The 11,566-nt window shown below is 34.6% G+C and overlaps 2 protein-coding genes across 5 annotated transcripts; both read left to right on the forward strand.

The window, feature by feature from the left end:
• Positions 1–4,128: 4,128 nt before the first annotated feature.
• On the forward strand, positions 4,129–9,448 carry LOC118029925 (pentatricopeptide repeat-containing protein At2g17670). Of its 4 annotated transcripts, none has more exons than XM_035033909.2 (2): positions 4,129–5,581; positions 8,954–9,448. In XM_035033909.2, the coding sequence occupies exon 1, from the start codon at positions 4,190–4,192 to the stop codon at positions 5,576–5,578; it is 1,389 nt and encodes a 462-aa protein (XP_034889800.1). In that variant the 5' UTR covers positions 4,129–4,189; the 3' UTR covers positions 5,579–5,581; positions 8,954–9,448. The 4 variants fall into 4 exon arrangements, with proteins under 4 accessions (XP_034889800.1, XP_034889802.1, XP_034889803.1 ...); XM_035033911.2 differs by lacking the exon at positions 8,954–9,448 and adding an exon at positions 8,027–8,918; XM_035033912.2 differs by lacking the exon at positions 8,954–9,448 and adding an exon at positions 5,843–6,166.
• Positions 9,449–9,565: 117 nt separating this feature from the next.
• Positions 9,566–11,316, forward strand: LOC140955649 (uncharacterized). Its single transcript, XM_073409602.1, has one exon. It carries the CDS (start codon positions 10,339–10,341, stop codon positions 11,248–11,250), a length of 912 nt encoding a protein of 303 aa, XP_073265703.1. The 5' UTR covers positions 9,566–10,338; the 3' UTR covers positions 11,251–11,316.
• Positions 11,317–11,566: the final 250 nt, after the last annotated feature.

Genomic DNA, 11,566 nt, shown 5'->3' on the forward strand with positions numbered 1-11,566 from the left:
AAGTTGTTAAGTTTGGGTCTTTTATTGTTTAGAAGTTTCGTGATTTTCTTAAAAAAAATTATTTACTTTAAATTAATTTTTTTAAAGGATTTTTAAAATTATTTTAATGTGCTAAAACAAAAAATAATTTAAAAAATAAAAAATTATATTATTTTTATATATTTATAAATAAAAAAATATCTTAAAATACAATTATTATTATAATAGCATACACTGCCTATTAGCTTGAGATGCCTCCCAAAGGAATGTTCATAAATCATTGAGTTTCTCGTTATAGAAAGCAATATATTTGCTATATTGATTAAGAAGAACACCAATGTCATTATTAGAAGCTTCACATTAAACTTCAAATTTTTTTGAAAATATGGAAGATAACAAATAGGTGAATTGGTTATCTTTTGCTTCATAACTTCAAAACTTTTATCAGACTCATTAGTTCACTTGAAACTATTCTTTCAAATATTCAATGGTTGAAGCAATAATGTTAATGAATTTTTTTTATGAAACACTAATAGAAGAATGCTAAGCCATGAAAACTCTAAATATCATGAATAGTTTAAGGAAATGGCTAGTTGAGAATTATTTCAATATTTTTAGAATTCATTTTCACTCCTTCGCTAAAAACAACGAAACCTAAGAACACAAGGCTGCTAGCAAAGAATTCATACCTTTTCAAATTAGCATATAACTTTTAACTACTAAAAATCTAATTTTCTTATTGCAAGTAATTACGATGCTCCTCTTTATTGTTGTTGTAAACAAGAATACCATTAAAATAAACAACAATGAATCTGCCAATAAAAAGTTTAAACACATCATTCATCATCACATGAAAGTACTATAAGCATTTGAGAGGTCAGATGGCATAACCATCCATTCATAAAGGTCATCCCTAGTTTTAAAAGTTGTCTTTAATTTATCACCAACTTTCATTCGAATACGATGATAACCGCTTCTAAAATCAATCTTTGAAAAGATAGTAGCACAATAAAGTTGATCTAACAAGTCATTTAGTTAGGGAATATGAAATTAGTAGCCAATACTGATTTTGTTCATCACCAAATCATCAATACACATTCTCCACAATTCATCAATCTTTGGGGAAAAAAAAAAAAAACAGGCATAACACATGGTCTTTTACTTTTCTTTACCAAGCTCTTCAAAATCAACTCATTAACTTCTTTTTATAACTCTGCATGCTCGATTAGACTCATTTGATAGGTTGGTTTGTTTGGAATTATAACACCCAAAATAAAGTTAATACATTATTAAATATCACTCATTAGAGAAAGGCCATATGATATTTCTTCATAATCACATTAGAAAACTCATGAAGCAAAGGTTGCACATTTGGAAGCAACTCATTTATTTTAGCATCTTCCTAACAAACAGCAAGAGCATAAACAAAATTCACATCATTAACAAGTTTTTCCATTTTGATACAAGTAATTAAAAGTGTTTTTACCCCTTTAGATGGTTTGGAAATAAGTCTTGATTTGGAAGGATCTAAAATAACTTTTACACCATTTTTTACAAAGGAATAAGTATTCTTAAAACTAACATGCTGAAATTTCTTATCATATTGCCATGGACGACCAAGTAACATATATCATGCACCCATAATCTCAATACATTTTTTCAATGGAAAATAAAACAAGACATTATCTATCACCTTCCTTTCATGCTTATTCTCTAGCCACTTTAATTTATAAGGCTAAAGGTATGCTTTAGTCTTGAGCAACAACTTGTTCATAATATCAGTAGATACAGCATTGGTGCAAACACCATTATTGATAATTATATTATAAATTTTCCCAATTGCACTACAACAGGTGGAAAAAATATATTATAATGAACCCAATCTTCACTCTTATCATAAACAATTAATACTCAAACTTTTCTGAATGATAAGTAATTCACTTGAATCAACATAAATCAATTCAACTTCTTAATCTGATTCATTCAAAAAGTCCTCTTCACTATCTCTTTCTCCATAATAACAACAAATTTATAGTTTGGACAATAAAAAACAATATGGTTGTACCATTGACACTTGAAAACACTTCTTTTAATTAAAGTTCGAACAACTCTTTGTTTTAGAACTAGCTCTTAGACTACCCTTCTTATAAGCTTTAACAACGAAAGGTTTTGCTGTTGAAACTTCCTAGGAGAATGAAGTACAACCCCAGTTGGAAGAACCCTTCTTAAATGTTGATTTCCATCTACGCCTTGTTTGTTTCCAGGAATTCATTTTCCTGGAAACCATTTTCCCCACTTTTCCTGATTCCCATGTTTGGTAAGCATAAGGAAAATGGGTCAAAGGAAACTCAATTCTGGTCAATGAAAAAAATAAAGCTTTGGGCAGGAAAGTGTTTTCCTTTCTTTATTATAAGGAAAACACTTTCCTTTTCTTTATTGACAAAAAGTGTCCCTTGTCCCAACATCTCTGTCTCTCCACCCGATGTGATTTTCCTTCTCTGTTGCTAATACAAAATCTCATCTGAGCTGGGCTCTTAACCTTGCTTTCGAGCCAATTGCTAGCCTTGGAAAATGGATCTGTGTCTGAGTCAACTCGCCTAAGGTTATACAATATTAATGTTGCGCCAGCTAAGAAGAGGGCTTGAACTCATTTTGATTTCATCACAGGTAGAGAGCACAGACAAATGAAGGAAGGAACCATGGAAAGAAGGGACACCACAATCAAGAAATTCATTCTTGTTACGCCACAACAAGTTTAGGCTTAGAAAGATTTGATCTTTGTTCCATCTAGTGAAGTAGATTCCAATTCCAGTTAAGAGAAGAGTGAAACTCCGATAGCTACAGGCCTTAGCCCCAAACTTCTCTCTCCCTACCGGTCAAGCTTCTTTTGATATGGAGCTTTCCCTGGATTCTCTTGAGGTCGGGGTTGAAGAATCTGGGTCCTCAACAATGGGTTAAGCATAAACTAAATGCGTTTCCCTGTTACCACACATCCGGTTAAGGCTCTCCACCTTACAGGTGGATCTATAACTAATTGTTTTTGGCTTTATTCATATGAAAAAAAAAAATCCAAATATATAACTTTTACCATAAATTAATTTGGCTTTCTTCATATGAAAAAAAAAAAAAAACTTATTTTAAGCTTTTAAAATTAAAAAAAATATATTAATATGTTTTACTTAAAAAATATTTCACAAACTTATTTCTCTATAATATAATATGACATATATAGTTATATTTTATAAAATAAGCTATGTATAAATATATGATATAATAAAAAAAAATTCATTATTATACTTTTTAGATTTCATTCTTTTATCATAAGTGATTAAATATTTATATTAAATATTATATATATATTAGATAAACTTGAAAAAAAAATTAATTTATTAATAAATTATTTTCCAGTTTATTTTCTATAACATACCCAAACACTGGAAAGTGTTTTCCAGTTCATTTTCCATAACACTACCAAATATCAAAAAATACTTTTTCGGAATTCACTTTCCAAGAATTCACTTTCCCTATAATTCACTTTTCAAAAGGAAATAATTTTCCTGCAAACAAACGAATCCCTAGTTTTTGTAACCTCATTATATTGTTTTTCCATATTCAAAGCAAGTTTTATTACATCATTGAATATCCAATAAAGTTTCAATCAAATCACATTAGAAATTTCTTCATTTAACCCACTTAAGTATCGGGCTATTATTTGTTTTTCAGGTTTAATAATATTACACTTTAGCACAGGTAATTGAAACTCCATACATTTCCACGGTCACATTGCATTACTATTACTCCATCGTTGCTGTTTCACATTGCATTTGCATTGCTTCTCTTGATAAATATCACGCTGCCTTTAATTTTCACAATAATTTGCTTGGGTTTCTGTTTCTCCAATCACTTATTTCACAGATGCAATCCCTTTTCTTCTTTTTTTTCCAAGAACATTGCGCACTCAATCAAAATCAGCCCGCGGCAACACATGGGCCAAGAACTATCAAAGATTAATAAATTGCTAGTGTTGAAAATTAACACAGATTTGAGTAGCAAAGCTGTGGAACCACTGACATGACACATGGGCTTTTAAGTTGTGTAAAACTCTAACTGGCCCAGATCCATCATACTCATCATCCTAAGACCCCCACAAAACCCTAATCTGAAAGCAAACAAAAACAGCATCATCATCATCAAGAACAAAGCTACGGAAATGGGAAAGTTCCCACCTTCATTCCGTTCTGCAATCTCATCGACATCACTCATCAAGAACGCACCCTCTCAGCAGCAGCAACAACCCCATTACTTTCCCAAGAAACTCACCAAGAAAAATTCCCCAAAACCCCATGAAACTCAAACCCCACCACCTCACAAATCACTCTTTAAAACCTCATCTCTAAATGAAGCTAAAAGTCTCTTCAATTCCTTCATTTCAACTACAAAAGCCCCGCTACTAGACAACCTTCGTTTACACAACTCTTTCCTTCAATCCTACACTTCAATCTCCACCCTTGATGATTCCATTTCTCTTCTTGATCACATGGTCAAGACCCTCCCTTCTTTATCCCCTGACCGATCCACTTACCATGTTTTGCTTTCACAGTCTTGCAGAGAACCTGATAGTTCTCTATCTTCTGCTCAGAAAGTTTTGAACTTGATGGTTAATAAGGGGTTTAAGCCTAATCAATTCACTGTTGATGTCGCAATTAGGTCTCTGTGCTCTGCTGGGAGAGTAGATGATGCTATTTTATTGATTAAGGAATTTTCTTCGAAGCATTCAAAGCCTGATACTTTTACTTATAATTTTCTAGTCAAGTGTTTATGTAAGAGTAGGATTTTCAACAGTGTTTATAGTTTCATTGATGAAATGAAGAGTAGTTTTGATATAAAGCCTGATCTTGTTACTTATACCATATTGATTGATAATGTTTGTAATGCAAAAAATATTCGTGAGGCTGATAGATTGGTGGCTGTGTTAAAGGAATGTGGGCTAAAGCCAGATGCCTTTTTGTACAATACGATTATGAAAGGTTACTGTTTGTTGAATAAAGGTATTGAGGCTGTTAGGATTTATAAACAGATGAAAGAGGAAGGAGTGGAGCCTGATCTTGTTACATATAATACGTTGATTTTTGGGTTGTCAAAGTGCGGGAGAGTTGGTGAAGCTAAGAAGCTTTTGAAAATTATGGTTGAATCAGGCCATTTTCCTGATGCAGTTACATATACATCATTGATGAATGGGATGTGTAGAGAAGGGGATGTATTGGGTGCGGCGTCATTGTTGGAGGAGATGGAATTGAAAGGATGTAGTCCGAATTCGTGTACTTATAATACGCTACTTCATGGATTTTGCAAAGGGAGAATGTTGAATAAGGGTGTTGAATTGTATGGGGTGATAAAAAAGGGTGGTATGAAGCTTGAGACAGCTTCTTATGCTACGTTTGTGAGAGCTCTTTGCAGGGAGGGTAGAGTTGCAGAAGCTTACGAGGTATTTGACTATGCAGTAGAGAGTAAGAGTTTAACTGACGTAGCTGCTTACACTACATTGGAGAGTACACTGAAGTGGTTGAAGAAAGCGAGAGAGCAAGGTCTTGCTGTATAGATGGTATGTCGTTTACCACATTATTAATTCTGTTTTCTTAGCTTTCTTATTGCTACCTGTCTCATTCGTGTCATGGTAGCTAATGCATCATAGACGAAAATGATTCTGTTATGGGTAAATGCACTAGCTAGTCCCTGTTTTTTTGTTTTTTGTTGGAATGCAATGTGCCAAACTTGTACTTGGGGTGCTTTTGCTTGAAAATGATTTGTTCTTGTTGACCCCGAGAATAAACAACAAAATAGATTGAAACTGTATTTGACTTAGGTTGCCACATGTGAATAGCTGAAGGAAGAAAGTTCTTGAAGATGAAGCAAATGTTATGCTGACAGAAAGAAAGGGACTATTGAAGTTTTTAATTTCCACTAAACTTCTAATGATTGGGAAACTGTAAGTAAATAAATCAGAAGATAGGGCATCAAGTAGGACTGCTTCCTGTTTCTTTGCAAACGATAATGCTTGTTGAGATAGCTTGCACAGTTTTTCCATTAATTGAAACGAATTTTCTGTTACCAGCTAATGCTATCGCACCTCTGTCCAAGAAGAATTAAATTTGGCTCTGTTAATTTTATTCTCAGTGCTCGACTCTCATTTTGTGTGCATGTCTCGTAGAACAATGATACTGGCTCTCTGTAAAGTCCCGATGAAGTCCATGGTTTGACATTAATTCTGGGTTCTTCTGTGTGCTTAGCTATCTAATTCTGGTACTTTAATATGGCTTCCCTGTTGTTTTTCCATTAACTGCTTGTTATCTTTAAAAAGTTGGATTCGTTTGTTCTCCAACTTAGGCCTGGAAAAATCTTGGTTAGGGGGAGGCCATTCTAAAGAACCCAAGGAGGACCACTAAAAGATATAGACTAGAAATATCAAAAGAGAAAGGAGGAGAAGGGAGACCATCTCTCCCACATACCAGAAAACCTAACCTTTTTTTATCCAAAAAAAAAAAAAACCCCACCCAACCATAAAACAAAAAATCGGCTCTCTCTAGGAAGAAAACGACCCCCCTCTCATCTTCTTTTAATTAGCCCTAAACACCATTTTCTTCTCATCTTTTTACAGGGTATTTGTTTTGAAGGTGTGGTGGTTTTTTTTTTAACATATAATTCTTTTAAAGCATAAATTATATTTTCAAAAGTTAAAAATACATGTTTTTTGTGTAGATTTTATATATATATATAAAAAAAAAAAACCAAAGCCACCTTCAAACTAAACACTCTCCGACCTCAGCCACTGCACTGGCGACTGCCACATCACCGGGGGTTTCTACCTCGCCAACGCTGACAGCTTCCGACGGCGACAATAGCCCACACCAGCTGTGATCCCACATCACAGTAGCAGATTTCCATCTCTGTCAGCCATACGCCCTCCAGCCTCCTTCCAAAAAACAACCATGGTGATGGATCCCTTTTCTCACCTGCCATTAGCTTTTCTCACGACGACTTTGATCTTCCCAACAGACCCTACCTTTCATCTCCTCCTCACCGACGTCATGAGTCCTTGCAATAGTAACTATTGCTCAGCCATCGTCTTCCTACAAAAACCCACACCATTGTCTCAGCTCTCCATTTCTTAAGTTATCAAATCAGCCTTCTTTAACCCAATCTCACGCAGCCCCCAAATCATTTTCCTTTCCAATCCAAAAACTTCAACTCGACCACCTCCCTCTTAGTCCAAATCTGCCTGGAAATAGGTCCAAATCACAGCCCCGCAACAACCCGAAACATGGCCCAAGAACACTTGAAATAAAGCCCAGCCACCAATAACACCTAAAGACCCATTGTTTCTTTAATGAGATTCTTTTCTTATAAGTAGTGATAATAAAATCATTTTGGAAAAATAATTTTCAAGGAAACATTAGACATTTTTTATATTAAAAACATGTATAGGGTAATGATTTTTTTTTTCAATACATAACCAACTATTGAGTAACACTAACTAGACTTATTTTTCTATTTTTATCCTTTCTAGATGTTAGTTCCCCATGTCCCTGCCACATCATGGATCATTATGCCTTGTTTCGTTTAAAAGAATGATTGTGGTTGTTTTTTAAAATGATTTTTATTCAGAAAAATATTAAAATAATATTTTATTATTTTTTTAAAAAAATTATTTTTAATATTAGCGCATCAAAATAATCTAAAAACACCAAAAAAAAATATTAATTTGAAACAAAGAAAAAATTAAAAAAAATTAATTTTTTTTAAATAATTTTAAAATACAAAAAAAAAAACGGGGTATGATTTTAATCATGATGACTGCTGTGTTTTAGCTACAAATGTTCCAAATTTAACGCCTAAAGTTTAATTTGTTCAGCTTTGATTCCTTGCAATAGTGCCAAGTACACCATAACATGCTGTGCAGCTATGCAATATGAACAGAAATAACATGTTACTTTCCTGTTATTTTCTCTACCAGCTCACCTGAGCTGAAGCTTTTGTGGTTCAATTTAAGGCAGGAGCTGTCAACAAGGTTTCGTTGGCCAAAAAAAAAAAAAACCAGAATATAGACATCAAATGGTGGTTTTAGAGAAAGACGAAGTGCCAAGGCTGCATGATGATTCTGCGAAGGTTGCGTATAATAATACTCTTGAAGCTTCCAACATGTGTGAAATTAATGCTCGATAAACTATAGAGACAACTCTTTGACCACCTCATCCATTAACGACCATTAGGAGATGCCAAAATATATTGCTTAATCTTCACTTTTGATGGAGGGATAAAATCTCAATGAATCCCACCTGTACCCCCTGTGTTCTTTACCATCAGTGTTGATCTTGTATTTGTTTACGCAAATCTACCACACTGCCAAAATAAAGTTGAAGTTAATTGTCAATTGATTACAATGCATAGCAAATCTCGAATATGTTGGGAATCCTTAAAGTTGATATCTTCTGAACATTTATCTCACCCATTTTCTTTCCATTCTTAATCTCAGTGGTCAATGACAGAGCATTTTTAGAACTTTTGGGCTAGAATACTCTGAATAGAAGCTAGTAGTATTTATGGCAGTTGTTCGATGTTGTATTATCTCAATATGTTTGAGATCTTCATTGTGCCAGTGACTGTTGCAATTCGAGCAACATTAAGGTGCTTTTTTCTTGTTTGTGTTGATTTCTTGCTGATATCTCTTATCATGAGATGTTGCAGCCCTTGCATCCCCCTTAACCAAGTTTCTCATATACAAGGCTACTGGCCTGTGGCCACTAAGATAGGCAAAAGATATGACAGCCTTGAATGTGAATATTATACATGTCCACCTAACCTTCTTAGCACCTTTAAATTTTGTCCTTTCTTTGGCAGTATGAGATATTGACCCACCTATAAAAAACTCTGCACGTTCTTTAGTGAATCAAAGGTTTGACAGGGTGTCTTCTTACAGATTGATGTGTTCATTTTAGTGAAAATATGTAGGGATGGAGCTCAACTTCCTTCAGATTTCACAGAAATGCATCTAGTAGCCAGTGTAGTATTGTGAGTTTGTGATGTGCTTCGTATTTATGATTTTGAGAAATCTGTAGTGGTGAATTCGGGACTGTTTATGGGCAAATCCAAATGCAAAAACCGTTTGTGTGTGGCCGAAATTTAGATACAGAGCTTGCAGAACATGTTTTAGGCGAAATGGATGGTCACAGATTTGGGACCTCAAATCCTAAATGGCCTCCAAAAGGGATGAATCTCGAGGTGGACAACCCAAAACAGGTGAAAAGTGAATGTTTTAGAATCACAATCTCCGCTTGTGCACAAGGCATGATTGGTATTACAGTGAAATTGTTTATAATTGTATTTAAATGATTTTTTTAACTCTTTTTATTTTGATATCAGTATATCAAAATATTATAAAAACATATATTAATTTGATGTTTTCTAAGGTAAATGTATAATCTGTATAATCTATTCATCTCATTATTCTCTCAAATAAGTATGTTCATGGGGTAATTCAAAATTTATTGGTATTTTACAGTACAAAACTTCCTTGCTCGCTGTCAAAATTTCATACATGATCCATTGGTATATGTCTGGAAGGGGAAGAAAAACCAGTAAACAAAAAACATTAAGCTTAATACTGTCTCCTTGTTTCCCAATATTGATTTATTCTACATGATGCAAACCTTAATGCCATATGGTGCACATTATTACGGAATTCAGTGCCCATGTGGATCATAGTATAATGAATTTGGAATGAGATCAAATTCACCCAATGTGGGTTAGGACAACCTTAGATTCTTGTACCCTAAAAGGGTCCTTTTCTGTCATGCAAGATTGTCTCGTTTTGTCTTCCTCCACATAGTCAATTGATTAGGTTTCTTGATGAATTATTGGTTCTTTGAAGCCAACCAGTCATGGAATCGCCAGCCTTTCATGTTCATTACCTTCTTGCAAACGATATAATTGAAGATTTTGGTAAGTTTTACAACTACGTGCCATCAATGATTAGGGGAGGCAAGGAGGCACATTATTCACAAATTGTCATGGTTATTACCAATAATAAAACCAAACCCTATCTAGTATTGTTGCCCGTTTCATGACCTCAAGATTAAAGAAAAACTTTTAGGTTTGTAGTTTGCTGGCTAAAATTGTTACAAGAATCTTGCAACTGTAGGGTGAGCAGCATTGCCATCACATGGACCTTCTTCTTAGATATTGAATTAGCCAATAAATTCATCATCACCGTCGTGTTCATATAAATAGGATAGGCCATAATCTCCATTCAAAGCATTCACCTTGTGAACTTTTTGATATTCAGCATTTGCATAGCAAGTGAAGATGGCAAGCTTATCTCCAATTAATTCTGCGCACCACCCTGTTAGGTCCATTAGCTTGCCTTCTAGGTCACATCCGAATTCTCTCAAAGTCGAAGCTCAGCTAACAAAGCTAAGAGCTTGGGAATCATCTACGAATCCTTTAAGAGCTGAAACTATTCAAATGAGTTTGACTAAGCTAGCAGAGTTGTTTAATTGCATTCAAGACCTCATTCACTCACCGCTCACCCAGCAAGCTTTTCATCATCAACATTTAAGTCATGTGGAAGGAGCAATTGAGGGTTCGGTTGGCTTGCTAGACGTGTGTAGCACGGTAAGGGATTTGTTCTTGACAATGAAAGAACATGTCCAGGACATGCAGTCCCTGCTACGAAGGCGCGGGGCTAGAGATTTAAGCATCGAAAGCAACGTTCTTGCTTACGTTAGCTTCAGAAAGAAGACAAAGAAGGAAATCACCAGGTCCATTAGAGCATTGAAAACAACCGCAAGCAATGTTAATGGATCCTACCATCCCAGCACGGAGGTAGATATCCAGCAGTCATATGTGATCGAGGTTATAAATGAAGCAAGGGCTATCTCTATTTCAATCTTCCGATCTCTAGTTCTTTTCCTATCCATGCCGGAAGTGAAGAAGAACACCGGCGGATGGTCGTTGATATCGAAACTGATACGTTCAGGGTTGCCAGCTTCTGATAAAGGTCAGAAGATTTTCAATGAAGTAGGGAATGTTGACATTGCTCTATGCTCCATTCAAGGACAAACGCGGAAAAATGATGCCAAGGTCGACGTGCAAGAAGTACAAAGGAGATTAGAGACACTTGATGTGTGCATCAATGGTTTTAATGCAAAATTAGATTGCATTTTTAGATGTTTAATACAAAATAGAGTGTCCCTTCTCAATCTTGTTACTTCTTGAAAGATTTTATTTTGTACATCGAACTTGTCATGGCATCCACATTTTAAAGGATACGTCCATGTACAAATAAATCCCAAACCGATATCAAGAAGCTACTTAGCAATGATAAAATTTACTTTTGAGCTAATATAATTGTTAAGTCAAGTTTCAGCCAAAAGTCATGTTATTAAATTCTAATTTGTATTTATCTCCCTATCTTATGTTTTATTATTGTTAACTTTTTTTTCTTGCTGCCACAAAATATATATATTGGCTACAATTTTATTTTATTTTAATCCGACCAATGTAATAGTTTTTGGTCGTTCCCCCACCATTT

This window comes from Populus alba, chromosome 5 (assembly GCF_005239225.2).
Source record: "Populus alba chromosome 5, ASM523922v2, whole genome shotgun sequence".
Taxonomy (NCBI): Eukaryota; Viridiplantae; Streptophyta; class Magnoliopsida; order Malpighiales; family Salicaceae; genus Populus; species Populus alba.

Bases quoted from the DNA above. Each gene is read 5' to 3' on its own strand.
- LOC140955649 (XM_073409602.1), top strand. From the start codon at position 10,339: ATGGCAAGCTTATCTCCAATTAATTCTGCGCACCACCCTGTTAGGTCC.
- LOC118029925 (XM_035033909.2), top strand. From the start codon at position 4,190: ATGGGAAAGTTCCCACCTTCATTCCGTTCTGCAATCTCATCGACATCA.